The 22,493-nt window shown below is 45.9% G+C and overlaps 1 protein-coding gene across 2 annotated transcripts in view; it reads left to right on the forward strand.

Moving 5' to 3' along the window:
• The window catches only part of RFC2 (replication factor C subunit 2), a 133,417-nt gene extending 111,131 nt beyond the window's left edge, over nucleotides 1-22,286 (forward strand). For both annotated transcript variants that reach the window (XM_063953709.1, XM_063953708.1), the window contains 7 exons: nucleotides 7,672-7,773; nucleotides 8,321-8,421; nucleotides 8,515-8,672; nucleotides 8,942-9,007; nucleotides 10,923-11,003; nucleotides 14,360-14,473; nucleotides 22,073-22,286. In XM_063953709.1, coding sequence (XP_063809779.1) covers nucleotides 7,672-7,773; nucleotides 8,321-8,421; nucleotides 8,515-8,672; nucleotides 8,942-9,007; nucleotides 10,923-11,003; nucleotides 14,360-14,473; nucleotides 22,073-22,180 — 730 coding nt within the window. In that variant the 3' untranslated portion in view covers nucleotides 22,181-22,286. The remainder of the gene's footprint in view (nucleotides 1-7,671; nucleotides 7,774-8,320; nucleotides 8,422-8,514; nucleotides 8,673-8,941; nucleotides 9,008-10,922; nucleotides 11,004-14,359; nucleotides 14,474-22,072) is intronic.
• The last annotated feature ends 207 nt before the right edge of the window (nucleotides 22,287-22,493 follow it).

The following is a 22,493-nucleotide window of genomic DNA, read 5'->3' on the forward strand; positions in this document are numbered from 1 at the left end:
CCAGGGAAATGTGTCTGTCTCTAGTACATACTGTTTTCGGTTCAGTTTCGGTGTCTCATTAGAGACAGTATTTCTTTATCCTTTTCGCTGATAAAGACACTGATCTAATGAAGGTTCCACTAATAATTAGTGGACGCATCCATCATGGGAGAGCCTAAGGCGACTGTCTTTACTAAAGTACAGTATGTGACCTTAACAGTCATCACAGATTGACACAGTGAGACCGTTATTATATTGGTATTCATTCTGACAGGAATATTACTACGCGCTCTCCTGGCTTATGCATGAATTTTTAAACCGTTTGCAGGTTGCATAATGCAAGTTGTCCATTCTTGTGGCAGCTGATCCTTTTCAAATTATCCATTGACAGATTTGGTCTCTCGGGCTCTATTCCCTATCTACTCAATGTTGCATCTTTTCCCTGGCTATGACACCCTTCTATTCATTATGGTTGCGAATCGTGAAATTCTGCTTCCAAATTACAACGTACTTTGCAGGCAGGAGCAAATAACTCTATCAGTAAGGTGTATGCCTGCGGTATAACAGGTCGTGGGTTCTCATCCTGAGTAAATAGCTGAGAAATGGGTATTTTAACCTATGTCAGGAAAATGTGTATTCTTTTGGGAGGCATTTGTCTGCCTAGAACACGGCCTTCCGAGGTGCCCTCTGCAGGGGCCACGAAGTCGGACACGCTGGTTCCCAGTGGGGAAGATACCAACTTTCTCAGAGTCCACTGGTCCATTGGTTGTACTGAATTTGTATCACGAACATATATTCTGAATCTTGGGGAACACGTACCAAGCAAAATTCTTTAGTGCCCATCTTGTTTATGTTGCATCCAAGAGACGGGCTCTAATCATTGCAGTCTGTTCGCTATCCGCCACAGGAGTATTCAGTCCAATCCTTTTCCCATCATCTGGGCATCGCTGCCATTTTGGGTCAGTTGTTAAAAAAAAAAAAAAGAGCTCTGTCTCATGCACTTTGTTCTACAGCGGACCTTGGTTCTGGATTTCTTCCTTCGCAGATGATGTTATTCATGGGTGGTATTCTTTTCGATACCTGGTATCTCGAACTTTGGCGGAGTGCAGGATTTACTGACCAGAATAGACTCAGGGGTCAGGCATACACTTCCTCTGCAGGACAGTGGTGATTTTACAGGTGGCTCCATTCCCCCGATCTCCTGCCGGGTTTCTTCAATCTCAGATTCAATGTTATTAATCTCAGGCAGAATTGAGTTTACATAAACAGCAGTTTAGCTTCTCAATTAAAATACGAAGATATTTTCATTGGTCGATCTTTTCGTTACACAATACAGATCTGACTCGTAGGACTTCATTCTGTCTCGACATGGAGGGTCATACCTACAGTCAAAAGTTTCACACATTACGGTTTTTGGTTTCAACTCTGGCATTTTCAATGAAACTGATGTCCGAAGTGGAAATGTCACTTCCGATCTACGGGCGATCTACAACGCCTTGACTCCAGCTCAATGTCTTCTATAAGGTCTGTCCACTGTGGCCTATATCAATTGTTCTGTGGCACTTGTAGCTGGAGAGCCATCGGAACAGTGTCTAACATATGCAGAGGGCGGAATTTTGGATTCCGGCAATATCTGTCATCTCCAGTTGCAGTATGGGCAACTGGGGAGCGGACTTCCTGGATCGTCAGGCTGTTCTTCCTTAATGTATGTGAAATCAGCGGGGATTTCTGGCTTTGGTGTGTCTATGACTAGCCTACATAGACCTCAGGGCTTCCTTGGTACTGTGATCACTCCGGGGATCCTCTTGTGGCAATCATGGATGCTGTGTCAGCTCCTTCTCACTTTCATCTAGCATATTTATTCTACCTCTGGCAAAATCTAGTGAGTACTTCAACGCATTTGACCAGTGGCTCTTTCGGTTTTTCCTAATCCGCTTCGGATTTGCCTATTGACTATGTTCTGCAATGCTTCATGCCAGGGTGACCAGGGCTCCTTACAGGGTACCTTTCCGGCCAGCTTTCCACTCTCAACCTTTGCGTCATCAACGGGCTTTTGTCTCTTCTGACTGTGACGGCGTGATTGTGGAGAACAACGTCATCAAGCCCTACTACGTTTCTGGGTCTCTAACCAATCACAATGCCAGAACACTTGTCATCGTTGGTGTGTATTTAACGGTCACTCAGCTGGAGTTCTTAGTCCTTTCAGCCTCTTATCTTTTCTGCAACACAGTTGTCAGAGCTACATTGTCTTCTTGTCTAAGGAGACAGGGTTCTGCTCTAGAATTTACTTTCCAGAATGGCTCCTGTTTCTCCTTTCCGGCCTCTGGACTCTTGTTGAGTTGCGGTTTCTTTTCTCTTACAGTGTTTTTGTTTATGCAGTTAGGGTGGTTTTACTTACAAACCACAAGTTGTAGCTGTTTTTTTCCTCTTCAACACATTGTGCTTTCTGTTTCGTCCCGGGCTCATCCGGGGCGGGTCGGTACTTGGCCTTATTGGTTGTCGTTCGAACCTTACATATTACCTTGTTGGGTTTGTTTGCTGCGCCCAAGCGTGGCTGGCTGACCTCTAAGAACACGGTGACGTGCTGGGTTAATTTTGCTATTCAGCAGGCTTATGTTTCTTAGGCGTTGCCTGTTCCTGATTCCTTAGGGGCTCATTCGACTCGACCTGTTGGAGTCTCTTGTGCTGTTCGCGGCTGTGTTTTTGTCGAACAGCTGTGTAGAGCGGCGACCTGGTCGTCCGTACATACCTTCACAAGGTTCTTCTTCAGTTTTTCATACTTTTGGTTTGGAGACTGCCTCTGTTGGGCATCAAATTTTGCAGACTGCTATGTCGTCTGTGTCTCCCTCCTCTAATTAGCTTGCTTTGGGAAATCCCATTAGTAAGTGCGCAGCGTCCCCCAGATGGATGAAAGAGAAATAGGGATTTTTGTTTACCGTAAAATCTTTCTCTGATTCCATCTGGGGGACACTGCGATCTCTCCCGTATATATGTTCTGTTCTGCCTTTTCCGGCTTTGCTAAACGTTAACTGAGGTAATCTGCTGGTCAGGCTGGAGATGGGAGGGGTTAGAGGGGGTTGGAGTTAGTTTTTTATAGGTTCTGTGCCAAACTCCCATCCCACACACTCTAACCCATTAGTAAGTGCGCAGCGTCCCCCAGATGGAATCAGAGAAAGAGATTTTACGGTAAGTAAACAAAAATCCCTATTTTACTTTGTTACAAAACAAGCCTAATGTCACTTTCCCTGACTCTACAGAGTTAGATGACCTATTCAAACAGGCCTGGAAAAATCCTGACAAAAAATTCCAAGTGTCTAAAAAGTTTTTGCGCATTTGCTTCTGAAGGTCGAAAATTTGGGGAGGAACCCCCTGGGGTGGATGTATCAGTCTCTCGTCTGTCTGAAAAGGCATTGCTGCCTGCCCCGGGCTCCTTTACCATGAAGGATTCTGGGGATAGGAAGATAGAGACTACCCTATAGTGTATATACACAGCAGCCGGTATATCACAAAGGCCGGTCATTATGGGTTGCTGGATGACCCATGCCATTCATTCCTGGGTCACTCAAATTCGGGGGTCCTCTCGGGGGGATATGCCCTTAGTTACTATGGTAACCCTCCTAAAACACATTCAGGACACTACTGTCCTCTGATTCACTCAAGGAGATGGGGAACATTAATGCTCAGACTTCTGCCATGGCAGTGTCGGCGAGCAGGGCCTTGTGGTTACGTCAGTGGGTTGCAGACGCAGAATCCAAACGTAGTATGGAATCCCTCCCCTTTTCTGGGGAATGGCTCTTTGGGGTTGACTTTGGATACCTGGATTTCCAAAGTTCGTCTGGGAAATCCACGTTTCTCCCCACTGGGGCCCCACCGGCGAGACGCTCCTATCTGGGGCCGTCTGTCCAGTCCTTTCGGTCTCACAGATTTCGATCTAAGGCCAGAGGTTCCACCAATGTGACTAGAGGCACCAGAGGTAAGTCCAGAGAACCTGCAAGCACCAACTCTCAGGATCAGTCCACCGGTTCTGCTTCCACTAAGGCCTCAGCATGACGTTGCCCACCCAGCCCGAGGGTATCTCGAGGTGGGAGCTAGACTGCGTCACTTAAGTCGCATCTGGGAGACTTCCTGCCTAGATACCTGGGTCAGAGATCTCGTTTCTCAGGGCTACAAGCTGGAGTTCGACAGTAGTATTCCCCAATGATTTTTCAAATCAAGCTTACCAGCTTTGGAGGATATGCAAGTTACGTTGCAACAGGCCATCCGAAAGTTGGTCCAGTCCCATGTCATTGTTCCAATACCGCAACGCGGCAAGGGGTTTTACTCAAACCTGTTTGTGGTGCCGAAGACGGTTCGGTCAGACCCATTTGGTATCTATAATCCTTGAATCCTTATTTGAAGGTGTTCAAGATGGAATCCCTGCGAGCAGTGATTGCGGGCCTGGAATAACAGGAATTTATGGTCTCCTTGGATATCAGGGACGCCTGCCTCCATATTCCAATTTGGCCGCCTCACCAGGCGTACCTGCAGTTAGCCGTGCTGGACAATCACTTCCAATTCCAGGCACTGCCCTTTGGCCTGTCCACAGCCCCGAGGGTATTCACGAAGGTGATGGCGGAGATGATGTTTCAGCTCCGGGTCCAGGGGGTCAATGTTGTCCCTTATCTGGACGATCTTCTGATAAAAGCAAGATCCAGGGAGCTTTTGTTGCTCCATATCGACCGCACTATCCATCTTCTGTCAGACCATAGGTGGATCCTCAACTTACAGAAGCCCACCTGGAGCCAACTCCGAGGCTCCTGTTCCTGGGGATGTTGCTGAATACTGTGGCCCAGAAGGTGTTTCTACCAGAGGACTAGGCGAAAACACTTCAGGAGATGGTCCGCATGGTGCTCCGACCTACTCGAGTGTCCGTACATCTTTGCATAAGGTTGTTGGGAAAGATGGTTGCCTCATACGAGGCGATCCAGTATGGGAGGTTCCATGCCAGTTGGATCTCCTGAGCAAGTGGTCCGGATCGCATCTACAGATGCATCGGATGATTTGGCTGTCACCTCAGGCCAGGATTTCCATCCTGTGGTGGCTACAGTCCTCCAATCCCCTGGAAAGCGGGAGTTTCAGGATTTAAGATTGGACCCTCCTCACGGCGGATGTGAGTATACGGGGATGGGGAGCTGTCACCCAATGGGCGCAGTTCCATGGCAGGTGGTCGGATCACGAAGCCCTCCTTCCAGTCAACATTCTGGAACTACGGGCGATCTACAATGCTTTGCTTCATGCCTCTCCTCTGCTCAAGGATCACGCGATCCAGGTACAGTCGGACAACGCGATGGCTGTGGCGTATATCAGTCGAAAAGGAGGGACAAAAAGCAGAGCCTGCATGCGAGAGGTGTCAAAAATACTCCTCTGGGTAGAAAGAAATGCAAGAGCAATGTCAGCAATCTTCATTCCGGGTGTGGACAACTGGGAAGCGGACTTCCTGAGTCGTCACGATCTATACACCCCTGGAGGAGTGGGAGCTCCACCATCTGGTGTTTCAGCAGATCATCGACTGTTGGGGTTGCCCACAAATAAACATGATAGCTTTTCGTCTCAACAAGAAACTTCCCCGGTATTGCTCACGGACCAGGGACCCTCGGGCGAGGGCAGTGGATACACTGACATCACCTTGGCCTTACCGGCTGGTCTACCTGTTTCCTGCGATTCCATTGCTCCCAAGGGTGCTGAAGCGAATCAGGAATCAAAGAGTCCAAGCAATTCTGATTGCCCCGGATTGGCCTCAGGGGGCGTGGTACGCGGATCTTCTGGACATGTCCGTCGAAGACCCTTGGCCTCTACCACTAAGAAGCGATCTTCTTCAACAAGGACAGTTAGTCTACCCGGACGTAAAGCGACTTCGTTTGACGGCATGGAGGTTGAGCGGAACATCCTAGCTCACAAGGGCCTTTCCAAGAATGTTATTGCTACCATGGTTCAGGCCAGGAAACCTGTGACGTCAAAACACTATCATCATATCTGGAGGAGATATGTCTCTTGGTGCGAGGAACGCACGTATATACGCCTGCTGAGTTTCACTTGGGACGTTTCTTGCGTTTCCTGCAGGCTGGTGTGGATAAGGGTTTACGCCTGGGTTCAATTAAGGTCCAGATTTCAGCACACTCCATTTTCTTTCAGAAGAAATTGGCAGTGTTGCCAGAAGTTCAGACCTTCTTGCAAGGGGTACTCCACATACAACCTCCTTTTGTGCTGCCTACGACACCCTGGGATTTGGATGTTGTGTTGGATTTTCTACAGTCCTCCTGGTTTGAACCTCTGATGACGGTAGAAGACAAGTACCTCACGTGGAAGACAGTGATGTTACTGGCCCTGGCTTCTGCTTGACGTGTCTCAGAATTGGGGGCCTTGTTGTGTAAAAGCCCTTACTTGGTCTTTTATGAGGATAGAGTGGAGCTCCGGACTAGTCAGCCTATTGCGATTCCATCTAGTTCTGACACTTCTGCTCCACCTGAGGCATTGGATGCTGTGCGAGCCTTGAAGATCTATGTCAAGAGAACGGCTAGGATCAGAAAGACGAATTCTTTGTGCTCTGATGCACAGAAAAAGGGTTGTCCTGCTTCAAAGCAGTCCATTGCTCGTTGGATTAGGCTTACTATTCAACAGGCCTATGTGTCTTCAGCCTTACTTGTTCCTAAGTCACTGAAGGCCCAATCTACGAGATCAGTGGGATCTTCTTAGGCGGCTGCCCGTGGTGTCTCGTGGGAAGAACACTTTTGTGAAGTTCTACAAGTTTGATACCCTGGCCAAAGAGGATACACAGTTTGGGCAGGCGGTGCTGCAGCAGTCTCTGCACGTTCCCGCCCATTCTGGAAGCTTTGGGACGTCCCCATCGTACTAGATTCCCCCAATATCCCTTATGGATGCTAGAGAAAATGGGATTTTAATTACCTACCGGTAAATCCTTTTCTCGTCCAAAAAGGATATTGGGTGCCCGCCTCAGTGCGTTTACTTTTCTGCAGGTTCTCTGTTATATGGTTACCTGTTCAGCTGTTGTTGTTACCATCCGTTGCTGATTGTTATATGTTAATGGTGTGCTGGGGTGTAAATCTCACCACTCTTTGTTATCGTATTCCTTCTCTCATATACAGATGGGTCCACGGTTATCTTGACTAGTTTTCTGCGCCTAGGCACAACATGACTTATTAGCATAAACCCTTCATCTATTCTCAGCTGCAATACAATACAGAGAACAATACAGCAGGGGATTAAGTCCGACTGGCCAGTCTCAGTTAATCCTATTAAAGGTCAAGATAAACGTGGACCCATCTGTATGTCCTTTCTCATCCAGGCACGTTTTTACCTATAACTGCCTGTAGGAGGGGGCATAGAGGGGAGGAGCCAGCACACCCAGTTGAAGAAATTTAAAGTGCACTGGCTCCTTTGGCCCCCGTCTTTACCCATCGTACTTAATTCCCCCAATATCCCTTATGGACTACGAGAATTGGATTTACCGGTAGGTAATTAAAATCCCATTTACTGTACAGAGGTCTGTGTGACCCATCAGGTAATGAGTTTCAGGAAGACCTCGGGAATAACTTTAGATGTAATGTTGGTGATCTTTTGATTAGCAAGCCATCACAAGTGCATCCATGTTTATAATGTCTCTTGACCGTTTTTCTTTTATTCCGTGTTCTTCAGAGGCATCGATGTGGTGAGAAACAAAATTAAAATGTTTGCACAACAGAAGGTTACACTTCCAAAAAGTCGGCATAAAATTATTATACTGGATGAAGCAGACAGGTGTGTTACGAATTTAATTTGTGTAGCTTTTTAGGTGGAGATGGAGTTGTTACAGAAAATAAAGCCTCATTTATTGCTTTGTGTTGTGTTAATTCAAAGCAAAACTCTTCTCACACCAGACTCCAGAGCTGGCTTATCAGGAGTCTATGCTCCTTCCCTCCTATTTAGATTAATGTGAAGTTTATGTATTGGGAGATGTGACCTCTACCTAAAGTTTTTGAAATAGGCAGAAAAGTACATTATTAGAGGAATGCAGTGTGTGGCTTTTATGGCCATCAGGGATTCAGTGAGTAAATTAAATGTAGGTCCTCTTTATGGCTGCAGATATTGTTGCAGTTTTTAAACCACATAAAGAATGTCAATGGCATATTCTCTCCAACTAAAGTTAATAAAGATATTACACCTGTAACATTAATGCAGTCATGTGCCGAAGGTTTCATCAGTGTTGGGTAACGTTCACACATCTGAATGATAGCTAGCTTCATGTTGCACTGAATTGTGTCTAAAAACGTTTTTTGGCATTGCAATGATTTTTCTTTGCTTATAGCATGACAGATGGAGCCCAGCAAGCTTTGAGAAGAACTATGGAAATCTATTCCAAGACAACCCGCTTTGCTCTGGCCTGCAACGCCTCTGATAAGATTATAGGTACAGTATTTTCCAACCTGTACTAGACACTTTGTTGGTTTCTGATTATGTATGTGTTAATTTACTACTTTCTTGTTTTTTTTTCCCCTCCAGAACCTATCCAGTCTCGCTGCGCTGTTCTCCGCTATACAAAACTAACGGACTCGCAGGTCCTTGCTAGGTTGATGACTGTGGTAGAGAAGGAGAAAGTTCAGTGCACAGATGATGGGCTTGAGGCCATTGTATTCACTGCACAAGGGGATATGAGACAGGTACTACTGGGGAGATTTTGGATTAGTGCTCTGTTTTCTTTGCAATAAAGCTTTTTTGGGAATTGTGATAATGGTGCATTAAAAAACAAAGACTGCTCTATTTTTGATTGTTTCAGGGTTTGTCTAGTGACAGTGTCTGGTATTTTTCTGTGTGTAGATGTCTTTTGGATTGGAAACGTTTTCTCCCAAAGTGGCTATTAATTGTTCATGTTGCCAATTCTTTTTTTTTTTTTTTTTTTGTATTCCTAACTTTATTTAAACTTTTCTAGGCGTTGAATAACTTACAGTCCACACAGTCTGGTTTTGGATTTGTAAACAGTACAAATGTGTTTAAGGTAAGTGTTAATATGTCAGATAATATCGATATTGTTTATCTCTCATTTGGTTATGAGCAGTGCTCGAAGTGGGCCAGTGTACAACGGTATGGTGTACCGGCACTTCTTCGAGCACTGACACCTGCATCGATCTGACCGCAGCGATATTATTTCAGACCTGCCGCAGACAGAGTGGCCGCCCTGATTGGCTGCCGGTTCACAGCAGATTTGAAATAGCGCCACGGTCATAGGAGCCAGTGCCGCACCAAAGGCTGCTGACCACAGCCTCCTCTGTTACACCACTGCTGCCCTCTGCCTCCTCCGCTACACCTGCGCTGCCCTCAGTTTCCTCTGCCGCCTTCAGTCCTTCTCTGGACTTCCGCACTATCCGGCCCACAGCCTCCTCCGCCCTGCACCAACCACAGCCTCCTCATGCACCTCAGATCACAGCCTCCTCATGCACCGTGCTGCTAAATAGGTAATCTTACCCTGCTGCCTTTCTCTCTCCCTAGTCCCTACTGTATGCCCTTGCTGTCCCTGCTGTCACTCTACCTGAATTTTGTCTCATTCCATGTGGCATAATGTGAATTTTGGCTCATTCTGTGTGCTATAATGTCAATTTTGACTCATTTTGTGTGCTATGATGTGAATTTCGGCTCATACCATGTGCTATAATGTGAATTTCGGCTCATACCGTGTGTTATAATGTGAATTTAGTTTTTTCCGTGTGCTATAATGTGGATTTCGGCTAATACCGTTGCTATAATGTAGATTTCAGCTAATACCGTGTGCTATAATGTGAAAGGGGCACCAGTACTAAATAGTATTAGGGGTCCTGCAATTGTGGTGCATAATGTGTATAAGGGGTATATGGTGTGGTAAACTACACGGAAGGACACGCCCCTTTCCAGAGAGCGTAATTACAACCTTTACTTTTCCTTACCCCCACTTCAAAATTTCCACTACGACCACTGGTTATGAGCATAAAACAAGTATTTTAGGGGGACATGTACTAAGCATTGATAAAAGTGTAGAAGTGAGCAAGTGGAGAAGTTACCCATGGCAACCAATCAGCTGTTCTATATACATTTATAGTATGCAAATTATAAATGTTACGTAAATGTTTGGTTGCCATGGGCAACTTCACTGGCTCACTTCTCTATTTTTATCACTGCTTAGTACATGTCCCCCTTAGGGGTGGATTGGGATGGAAAACCAGCCTCCTAATGGAGGTGGAGGGATACTCCCTTCTCATAAGGCCTGATACGGAGTTGGAGGAGTTGCGGCCTTCCATGTGTCTTTTGCTGCAGCATTATGCTAATGTCGCTACAAAGCCCTTCCTTGGTGTACCTCTATGCATCCAGATGTGCGAGGATTAATTCCTCCACTATCTGTGTCTACAGATGCTGCACTCATACTGTGTGCGTCTTTATACTCCACCATTGGTTGCGCCATTGAAAATAGCACCAGCTGCTTGCAGGGTGTAGACCAACCGTCTGAGTATGACCTCCAATGTGAGCGATTCAGTGTTTTTAAACACGACTATTTTTAGCAACCTGCCCGTGTCACTCCAAATACACGCCCATGCTATGCTACATCTGATTAGCTGTCCGCTGTAACCGCCCAGAAATACACAACGTATACGCAGTGCAACTCAGACACATGCGCAGATGGAAAACATCACTCCACCTCACCCAGAATCCCCACTGTGGTTGTATACTGTGCCATAGTCGTGCTTGCTATATTAAAGGATGTAGCTCCATTCTGCTGGTTATGGGGGAACAAAATGCCAGGTGTTTCCAGTAGAACTGAAAAAGGTTCTTTGCATACAAAGACGGTAATGGTTTTAAACAGACTTAAGAAAAATCTTTTGTCTATGCCAAAATGACATGTAAGCTAACCAAGGTCCTTGTATTTTTTTTTTATTTTTTTTAAGGTTTGCGATGAGCCTCATCCATTATTAGTGAAAGAAATGTTACAGCACTGTGTGAACGCGAACATAGATGAAGCATACAAGGTTTGTTTGTGCACGTTTTATTGAAAATCTGGATAGTGGATTTTGTAATTATGAGTTGGTATTTAAAACCTCATTCGCTAGATCGTGTGCTAAAGGCAGATATATTAGCATTGAAAGAGAAAAGTGATATTGCACTTGCTTCTACTGGTGTGATTGAATTGGAATCGCGTTACCCCTGCTTCTGGTATATAGCACTTGCTGATATCACTTCAGTATTTCAGAAAGGTTGTGTTGTGGGGGTCATAAAAATGAGATGTTTTCCTGTGCAGACTTGCTGTAAGCCGCTGTTAAAACTTGCTTGCAGATAGTTTCCTCTGTTAACCAGCTTCTGTCTGCCACTGGTAAATTCTTTGCTTGTTTCTTGGTATAATTAATTTTTTTTTATAGGGTCCTTTAACCACTTAACTATTTTTCCCCACAAAACCGCTCAGAAATTGCCAGGGTTTTTTTTATGAGTGAATTAGGTGAAGAATATGATTTTAACCCTAGCCAAAATGTTTTTAGTTAAAAAGAAAGAAAAAAACATTTATTTAAAAAAAAAATATATATATATATATATATATATATATATATATATATATATATATATATATCTATCTATAGAGAAGGGGCTGCGTCCCCGAAACGTAGAACACATCATTAAATCATTTGAAAAGTCTCCTGAGTGCCGCCTCATTGCACTGCTTGTATCTGGGAGGATTACCTCTATGAGGAGGGCACCGGGAGCAGCTGTTCGCTGGCGGAGGGGACCGCAGGAGTGCCGGGTCACTGTGAAGGTTATATATATATATATAATATATGCGACTGTCCGGTCCCTCTGTGAGCAGCAGCGGAGGGAAGCTTCTCTTCCCGGTAGCCGCACACGCTGTTTATCTGACTGATCGCATCCTGTGAGACCAGGTCAGATAAAGCACTTGCATGTGACCATGCCTGGCAAGTGGTTAAGGAATTGTAGATTTCAAGAACCATCTTAAAGCTCTGGAGGCTAAGGCATGGTCTGATTGGAATGGGCATCTGTAAGTGGGGAGCAATGCAGAAGTGTTGGAGGGAGGAATGAGTGGTGGTTATCAGTGAGGATATGAGGCACAAATCGGATTATGAGTGGGCTTATACCCCTTTTCCACTAGTGTAGCACGGGTTGCAGCCGTGTTGCCTGACACGGCTGCGACCCGTGCTACAGCCCCCTGCAGACAGCGCTCACCAGCCCGGCAATTGCCGGGTTGGTGATGCGCTAGTGACGCGGCAGGGGCGGCGCTGGGAGATCACATGATCTCCCAGCGCCGCCCTCCCTATGCACTGTGAACGGGAGCCGCGTCACCTCGACACGGCTCCCGTTCACACTAGACAGCTAGCCGGTTGACCACGTGTTCAACCCGGGTAGGATTCCCGGATCACTTGATCCGGGAATTTGCCGGGGAACCCTTTCCCACTAGGGAAAAACACGCGCATTTACCTGTGTTTAAAAAAGCTAGTGGAAAAGGGGTATTAGTAAGGGGCAATTGATTTCAGATTGTGTTGAGGTCTGTTTATTGGTTGTCAGAGTTGTGAGGCAAAGGTATGCTGGCAAGAGTAGAAAATCAGTCTATTTTATGGTTACAATATAAATTCCAAAAGGAAAGCACAGTAATGCATTCAGGAGTTACAGGAGGACATGCACAAAGTCTCCTGGGAAACACTTTATTTTCCATAAGACTGCAGCCATGTGCAAAGGTGATCACAAACTTCCCATGTGGATGTTAGTGTCTTTTGTAAGTAGCTGATCATGGACTAATGTGAGGGAGATAAAATGCAGTGCTATGCAAGCTTACTTGCTGTGTTCTTATCTTGTGATGCGATCAAAATCCAAGCAGCCTGGATCCTGACACATCCCGGAGGTAAGTACTGGGGTAAGAGTTAGGAACTAGGGGGAGGGTTAGGGATAGACTACAGGTGGGGGGTTAGGGGGCAGAGTAAAAATTCTTACCAGAATGTGCCCGGGATTCTGCGGTCTGTCTTCTGATTTCGTACCAACCCCTTATTTGGTGTCTTTCTATGGCATAGATTAGTCCTTAGAGAACCCAACCCGTGCATGTTTCCATGTCATCTAGATGGCACACAGGTGTTAATTATTGGCATATTTTAATCAATTGATTCTCCAGGAAATATGGAAAACATGTACTGTGTGGATTCCAAAAGAACCACATTTGAGTAACACTGCCATAGGGCCCAGACAATTTATAAAGTCACCAGCAGACATCACTGGATTCAAAGACAAATTGCCGTGGTAATGCACAGGTGAGTTAGTAAGGGTGGGAGACACAGGATTGTCATATCTCCATAACATATACTACAAGGGACACTTTGTACCCGCCGTCCTGTAACTTACACTACTTGTTTTGCTTTTTTCCTACTTTCTGACTTATAAATGAATTTGGATACAGTAATGAAAGTTATTTCCATGGTAACACTGCAGGATTTTTGTGTTGGACAGCAGGGCTGTGTGTTTTGGTTTTTCATTCCTCAGGTCCGTTTACCAGACCAGAAATAGAGTAGAGAAAGGGCTAAAAGTAATTTGAATCTGTTGACCCTGTTCAAAAAGGGAGCCAAGGAACATTGGAGGAAACTTCTATGTGAGAGGACCATAGGCGTTTCTACAATTGGTGCAGTATGTGCGGTGCAAATGGGCCCCTGGGCCCAGGGGGGCCCACACCGAACACCCTGCACCCATGTTTAATTACCTCTCCGGAGTCCTGCTGCTGATGCTGGAGAAATTACTGAGAAAATGGTGTGGTGGCCATTTTCCCAGTGATTTGTGCATGTGCAGTAAAGTTTTGTCTCCGAGAACATAGCTGGCACCATGTGCCCAGAGACCTGTGCGTGCATACTAGAGATTTGTCTCTGGGAAGACGGTGTGTGCCATGTTTTTGGAGAACTGTGCATGCACACTAGAGATTAGTCTCCCGGAACACAGTGGGCACCATGTTTCCAGAGACCTGCGCATGTGCAGTACCTACAGTGCCGCAGAGAGAAGTCTGCACACGGGTCCCCTCCTCTGTTAAGGTGCCCCTGGGGAGAACACGGTATATTCTGCATTTTATTCCAGTAGCGGGATACAATGAAGAGAACTCCTGGTATCTGATCTGATTGCTGGAAGCAAACGTTTTCATTTAGTCTACTTCCAGTTGGACAGCTTGCATAAAACATGCCACTGACCTGTAAGCTATAGGTAACTTTCCTGTCTGTACTACAGGGTATGGCTAGGGTTGGTTTTCATGCTAATTTAAGCTTGTCTCAGTTGCTGCTGACATCAACTTTATGCATCTGAAAGGACTGATGTATGGTGACGATAAGCTTATATAAACTCTCTTGTTATGCAGATTGTAGCTCATCTCTGGAAACTTGGTTACTCCCCAGAAGATATCATAGGCAATATTTTCCGAGTGTGTAAGACTTTTCAGATGCCTGAATATCTCAAGCTGGAATTTATTAAGGTAAAATATATTCTGTATACTACATTCTCCATGATAACACCAAGAGAGATGTTACATAATTAGCTGCGAGAGGTGGTTTTTAGAGATATGTCTACAGGTTCCTTTGGATCAAGCCAATACATACTTGGTGCTAAAGGTAATGGACCTTCACACACTTTACATGGGGTCGCTTCTGCCCTGTATACAACACGGTGGCAGGGGGTGGCTCAGTTATGAAGATGGTTTGTCTGTGCCCTGCCAGGGCAATGGTGGGAAAACCTATAAGAATTTATTATGGTCTTTTTTTACATATGCTTGATTTTACTACACATGTGGGAACCTTGCCACAATTACTACATTCTTAAAAAAAAAAAAAAACAATTAAATTGACTAAAAAACATTACAAACAAGTATCTCCATCATTGACTTGTGATATTAAATGGCACATCCTCTTTTTAATAAAAAGCATTTTATTTATTTATCTAGCATCCATAAGGGGTATTGGGGAGACTTAGTATGATGGAGGTGTAGCATGGGTCCAAAGGAGCCGGCGCACTTTAAATTTCTTCACTGGGCAACAGCATACCTGGAGAGGGGGGTCGGTCACCGGCCTTGCGGGGTGTCCGAGCCGCTTCCCCGCTGCAGGGACCACCGTCCTGAGAGGTTGTTTGTTAAGCGGGGCACTGCGCCTTAGCTGTCGCAATCGCCGCACGCCCCTAACAGATGCCTGAAGGTGACAGTGGTAAGTACAAACCGCAAGGGGGTCCCCTGGTTCATGGTGCGGCTGAACGCGGGCGCAGCATACGGGACCCTCCTGGGGGGACCCGCTAGAGCCCCCTGTGTAAAATGGCTAGTGGTGGCTTAAACTAGCACTTGTGTGATGTTTTTAAGAACTTTAGGAGTTATTGCCAGCATAAAAAAAAACTCTAGCTCCGGCGCCATTGGGGGGAGCGGAGCTACAGTACTTCAGAGCTGGACCAGTGACATTTTGGTGCCTTCCTCTGCTTACTGCAGCAGGCACACACAGCTCCTCCTGACACTCAGAAAACGCTGGAAAAATGGTACAGGGTGTAGCAAAGGGGGAGAGACACTATTGTACGCAATCTGTGTCCTATACAGGACAGAAATCATTAGTGTTTCACTGTGATATAATAAGATGACAGCCTCACTGGGGCTGTGTAGCTGGGGTGTGCTGGTCTTCTCTCTCTCTGTTTGTCTCCCTCTCGCATACAGTAAGGGCAGGCTTGAGAAGTTTCACTGTGTGTGTGTGTGTGTGTGTATGTCATTGTCATTTACTGTGAACATGGGTAAACAAACTATGCAGTGTGTGCGACACCAGATTTTCTCCCTTATTATCTGATTCTGTTTCATGCGCACAATGCAGCCAATCTTCACAACTGAATAAGGGGGCTGGGGGAGAGGGTCCATAGCTCTCCTGGCTAGGAGCCCTTAAGAATATGATGTCTGATATGTTATTACAACTCACTGCTAATGTTCAGAAAACTCAGCTACTACAACAGGCTGTTGCAAACTTAGCTGCTAGGGCATATGTTACACAGCCCCCCTCTCTAACTCAGGACCACAAAGGTGTGGTTTATCTGCTCTACTCTTTGATTCAGATGAGGATATACAGGAGGATGGGGATGACTTGGATCCCGTTAGTGGGGATTCCGCTTCTGCTCAGGATATTGAACCGCTCATTCTGGCTATACGGGACGTGGTAAAGCGCCCTCTAGAGAACGCTGCGTCACAGCAGTTGTTTTTCTTTACACAAAACAAGCCTGTCGCTTTCCCTGACACTACAGAGTTAGATGACCTACTCAAACAGGCCTGGAAAAATCCAAGTGTCCAAAAAGTTTTTGCGCATTTTCTCATTTGCTCCTGAAGGTAGGAAATTCTGGGAAGAACCCCCGGGAGTTGATGTATCAGTCTCTCCACTGTCAAAAAGGCGGTGCTGCCTGCCCCAGGCTCCTTTACCATAAAGGATCCTGGAGACAGAAAAATAGAGACTACACTTAAGTCTATCTACACAGCTGCAGGTGTATCGCAAAGGCCGGTCCTATTGTGCTCTCCGGGAATATGCCTCTGGTCACTATGGTGACTCGCTCCTGAAGCACATTCAGGACAATGGACGTGTCCTGTGTGACTCGCTTAAGGAGATGGACAATATTAATGCTAGGACTTTTGCCATGGCAGTGTCGGCGCGCAAGGCCTTGTGGTTGCGTCAGTGGATAGCGGACGCAGAATCCAAGCGCAGTGTGGAATCTCCCCTTTTCTAGGGAATGGCTCTTTGGGGTTTAATTGGATACATGGATTTCCAAAGTGACTGTAGGGAAATCCACGTTTCTCTAGCATCCATAAGGGATATTGGGGACAGAATTAGTACAATGGGGTATAAACGGGTCCAAAGGAGCCAGTGCACTTTAAATTTCTTCCACTGCGTGTGCTGGCTCCTCCCCTCTATGCCTCCTCCTACAGGTCAGTTTAGAAAATAGTGCCCTCAGGAGAGGATGCATACTCTGCTAGCTCCAGAGTTTTTCTTCAATTTCTTTTAAACTTTTATTTATTTTGGTATGCTGTTTGGGCAACAGCATACCTGCACCGTGGGAGTTATGGGGGGGGGCGGTCACCGGCCTCTTGAGGTGCAGAGCCGCTTCCCCACTATAAATATACAGCGGTAGCTCCAGCGCCATGGATGATATGGACCCCATAAGTGGGGATCCCACCCCCACCCAGGGTATTGAGCCCCTCATATTGGCTATAAGGGATGTGTTATAGCTGCCCCTGGAGGATGCTACTAATCAGCAGTCATTTTTCCTCCCACAAGATAACATGGCAGTCACATTTCCTGAATCCAAGGAATTAAATGACTTATTTAAAATGGCCTGGAAGAATCCAGATAAAACGTTTCAGGTGTCCAAACGGTTTTTGCATACATTCCCCTTTGCCCCTGATGGCAGAAAATTCTGGGAAGAATCTCCTGCAGTCTGTCTCTCGCCTTTCTAAAAAGGCGGTACTCCCTGCTTCGGGCTCCTTTACAGTAAAGGACCCAACAGATAGGAAAATTGAATTTACAAAATTACAGAGGTGAGTGCGCTGTCAACGGCTGCCGGTATCGGGATGGTTAGTCCCTGAAAAAAGTGGATCTAGGGTAAGAATATATACTGGCGCCGGCTGAGTTTCAAATAATGAACGGATAAGCGTATTTGTAAAAAAAAACAAATTCATAATTTTATTACAATATATACTAAAAAAAGTTTAACCATATAAATGGCTGTTAAAAAGCTTCAGTACAGTGGACTTGAAAAGATTTGAGAGTCTCTCAAGTAGGCAAGTAGGACCACTTCTATCCCCATTAAACAAATAATACTTATTTCCGACTAGGGCTCATTCCTCCGAATAGTCCTCAATGCAATTAAATTGTGGATATTACCCGGTTTCTTAGTACAAAGTCCCCTTGGTTCTCCAATTGCAAACTGAGATCCAATGGCAGCAGGGGTGTATGTCCAGGGTGTCCAGATGGTAGCACTTAGGAGGATCCTGCGGGAGTGTGAGTCCAATTGTTGTCAGATAAGTAAGTGGCAGATGGAAGGGATGTCTGTGGTCATAGAGTAAAAGCTCGACGCGTATCGCTGGTCTTAGTTGCTGCCAGCTTCCTCAGGAGCATAGGAAAATTGAGACCACTCTAAAATCTATTTACATTGCTGCAGGTGTTGCTCAAAGGCCGGTCATTGCAGGTTGCTGGATGACGCATGCAATTCATACCTGGGCTAATCAAATTAAGGAAGGTCTCTCGGGTGATGTGACCTTAGTTAATACTGTTACTCTCCTGACTCAGTCAGGACACGGCAAAAGTCCTCTGCAACTCCCTTAAAGAGATTTGCAATATTAATGCTGGTACCACGGCTATGGCTGTGTCTGCGCGCAGAGCCATATGGTTACGTCAGTGGATTGCTGATGCTGACTCCAAACTAATGTGGAATCTCTTCCCTTCACAGGTGAATGGCTCTTTGGAGGTGAATTGGACGCATGGCTTTCCAAAGCTACTGCTGGGAAATCCACGTATCTCCCTTCAGGGGCTCCACCTGCTAGACGTACCTACCCGGGACCGTCTCCTCCTGTCCTTTCAGTCCTCCAGATTTCGATCTAGGGCCAGAGGGGCCTCCAACGCAGCTAGAGGCTCCAAAGGAAAACCTAAGAAACCAGACGGGTCTGTGAGACCCATTCTGAATCTGAAGTCCTTGAATCCTTACCTGAAGGTTTTCAAATTCAAGATGGAATCTTTGAGAGCGGTGATCACAGGCCTGGAACAACAGGAATTCCTAGTGTCCCTGGATATCAAGGACTCTTGCCCATATATCCCAATTTGGCCTCATTAGGCCTATCTGAGGTTTGCCCTGCTGAACGATCACTACCATCACTACCTGTCTATAGCTCCAAGGGTGTTCACGAAGGTGATGGCAGAAATTATGTTTCAGCTCAGGGTCCAGGGGGTCAATGTAATTCCATACCTGGACAATCTTCTTATAAAAGCGAGTTCCAGGGAACTTATATTGCTCCATATAGATCACACTATCCAACTTCCGTCTCACTACGGGTAGATCCTCAATCTGTGTAAGTCCCACCTGGAACCGTCTCAGAGACTTCTGTTTCTGGGAATGCTACTGGATACTGTAGCACAGAGAGTGTTCCTCCCAGTGGATAAAGCGAGAACACTCCAGGAAATGGTTCGCATGGTACTCAGACCTGCTCGAGCCTCCGTTCATCTTTGCATAAAATTATTGGGAAAGATGGTGGCCTCCTACGAGGCGATACAGTATGGAAGGTTCCATGCCAGACCCTTCCATTTGGACATACTGAACAAGTGGACCAGTTCCCATCTTCAGATGCACCGGATGATTCAGCTGTCACCCCAGGCCAGGATTTCCCTCCTGTGGTGGCTACAGTCTTCCGACCTCCTGGAAGGCCCAAGCTTCGGGATTCAGGATTGGATACTCACGACGGATGCGAGTCTAAGAGGATGGGGAGCTGTCACCTAAGGGGCGCAGTTCCAGGGCAGGTGGTCTGCCCAAGAGGACCTACTTCCAATCAACATTCTGGATCTTCGGGCTATCAACAATGCTCTGATTCAGGCGTCTCCTCTACTACGGGATAGGGCGATCCAGGTGCAGTCGGACAATGCCACGGCGGTGGTGTACATCAATCGGCAAGGAGGGACAAAAAGCAGAGCCTGCATGTGAGAGGTGTCAAAGATACTCTGGGCGGAAAGAAATGCAAGAGCAATGTCCGCAATCTTCATTCCGGGTGTGGACAACTGGGAAGCGGACTTACTGAGTCATCACGATCTGCACCCGGAGGAGTGGGGACTCAACCATCAGGTGTTTTTCAGCAGATCATCAACCGGTGGGTTTGCCCACAAATAGACATGATGGCTTCTTGACTCAGCAAGAAGCTTCACTGGTATTGCTCACGAACTAGGGACCCCCAGGCGAGGGCAGTGGATGCACTGACGTCGCCTTGGCCTACCGGCTGGTCTACCCGTTTCCTCCAATTCCGTTGCTCCCAAGGGTGCTCAAGCGAATCAGACATCGGAGTCCAGGCAATTCTGATTGCCCTGGATTGGCATTGGAGGACGTGGTACGCGGATCTTCTGGACATGTCCGTCGAAGACCCTTGTCCTCTACCACTAAGAGGAGAGATTTTTCAACAAGATCCGCTCGTCTACCCAGACTTACGGCGACTTCGTTTGACGGCATGGAAGTTGAGCGGAACATCCTAGCTCAAAAGGGCCTTTCCAAGAAGGTTATTGCTACAATGGTTCCGGCCCAGAAACCTGTGTCGTCAAAACACTATCATCATATCTGGAGAAGATATGTCTCTTGTTGCGAGGAACGCACGTATCTGCCTGCAGAGTTCCACTTGGGATGTTTCTTACATTTCCTGCAGGCTGGTGTGGATAAGGGCTTGCAGTACGTCTGGGTTCCGTTAAGGTCCAGATTTCAGCTCTCTCAATTTTCTTTCAGAAGAGATTGGTAGTGTTGCCAGAAGTTCAGACCTTCTTGCAAGGGGTGCTCCACAAACAACCTCCTTTTGTGCCGCTTACGGCACCCTGGCATTTGAATGTGGTGTTGGAATTTCTACAGTCCTCCTGGTTTGAACCTCTGATGACGGTAGAAGACAAGTACCTCACGTGGAAGACGGTGATGTTACTGGCCATGGCTTCTGCTAGACGTGTCTCATAATTGGGGGCCTTATCGTGTAAAAGTCATTACTTAGTTTTTTACGAGGACAGAGCGGAGCTCAGGACTATGCAGCAGTTCCTGCCGAAGGTTGTCTCTGTGTTTCACTTGAATCAGTCTATTGTGGTTCCATCCAGTTCTAGCACTTCTGCTCCTTCGGAGGCATTGGTTGCTGTGCGAGCCTAAAAGATCTATGTCAAGCGAACGACTTGGATCAGAAAGACGGATTCCTTGTTTGTGCTCTCTGATGCGCAGAAAAAGGATTGCCCTGCTTCAAAGTAGTCCATTGCTCGTTGGATTAGACTTACTATCCAACAGGCCTATGTGTCGGCAGCCTTACCTGTTCCTAAGTCTCTGAAGGCCCACTCTACAAGATCGGTGGGCTCTTTATGGGCGGCTGCCCGTGGAGTCTCGGCCTTGCAACTATGCCGAGCTGCTACCTGGTCGGGGAAGAACACGTTTGTTAAGTTATACAAGTTTGATACCCTGGCCAAAGAGGATACCCAGTTTGGCCAGGTGGTGCTGCAGCAGTCTCCGCATGTTCCCGCCCGTTCTGGATGCTTTGGGACGTCCCCATCATACGAAGTCTTCCCAATATCCCTTATGGATGCTAGAGAAAATAGGAATTTAATTACCTACCGGTAAATCCTTTTCTCGTACAAAAGGGATATTGGGCGCCCGCCTCTGTGCGTTGACTTTTCTGCAGGTTCTCTTTCATATGGTTACTTGTTCAGCTGTTACAAGCCGTTGCTGGTTGTTATATGTTTGTGGTGTGCTGGTGTATAAATCTCACCACTCGTTGTTATGTTCCTTCTCTCAAATATGTCCTTTCTCCTTTGGGCACTGTTTTACCTGTAACTGCCTGTGGGAGGGGGCATAGAGTGGAGGAGCCAGCGCACCAAGCAAAGAAATGTAAAGTGCACCGGCTCCTTTGTACCCCCATCGTATTAAGTCTCCCCAATATCCCTTATGGATTACGAGAAAAGGATTTACCAGGAGGTAATTAATATCCTATTTTCTTCTATTCTTGTCTAATAATTTGGCAGACTGATGTAGAATTTGTCTGTCTTCGGTTACTACCCATGGTTCTTGATACTTGCATATCCAGTATTGCACCCTATTGGCTGTCTGAATTGGCCTTCAGTACTAGAGGAGTGGCACCCCCTTATTCTGCTGGTGAAAGAGGGGTAAAAGCAGAAAAATAGTTTTGTTTTGTCTTATGGGTAATGGTTAATGTTTTACACTTTGTTCATTAAGCTTGGGCCATATTTGTTATAACTAGATGGAGGATTCAGGTTAACAGTTGTCATGTATTAATTATAATGGTCATTAATGTTTTTAATATTTTGTAAATAGCCTGTTGCCACTTTATTTGTTTCAGGAAATTGGTTACACACACATGAAAGTTGCAGAGGGTGTGAATTCTATTCTACAGATGGCTGGACTCCTAGCACGGCTATGCCAGAAGACTGCACTGTCTGCAAGCTGATGAGTTTTGGCTTTTTTTCCTGTTGTGTTTTTTTTTTTTTTTATGGTGTTATTTCCCAGTCACCTCCAGAAAGGATTAATAATAAAAGAATATTCTGTAAAAGAAATGTCTTTGCTCTTAACATTTATCTTCTTCTCTCTGCAAAGTTAATATCAGAGTGTGAAGATGTATTATTTTTTGTCTCCTATGTGTCTTAGGTGTTTTTATTATAATTATTATTAGTTTTAGGTTTGTTTTCTATTTTTCTGTTTTTTAAAATTATAGCTAACGGGTTTTAGAGAGTCTTACTGAAAGACATATATGATAGTATATG

This window comes from Pseudophryne corroboree, chromosome 2 (genome assembly GCF_028390025.1).
Source record: "Pseudophryne corroboree isolate aPseCor3 chromosome 2, aPseCor3.hap2, whole genome shotgun sequence".
NCBI classification, from domain to species: domain Eukaryota; kingdom Metazoa; phylum Chordata; class Amphibia; order Anura; family Myobatrachidae; genus Pseudophryne; species Pseudophryne corroboree.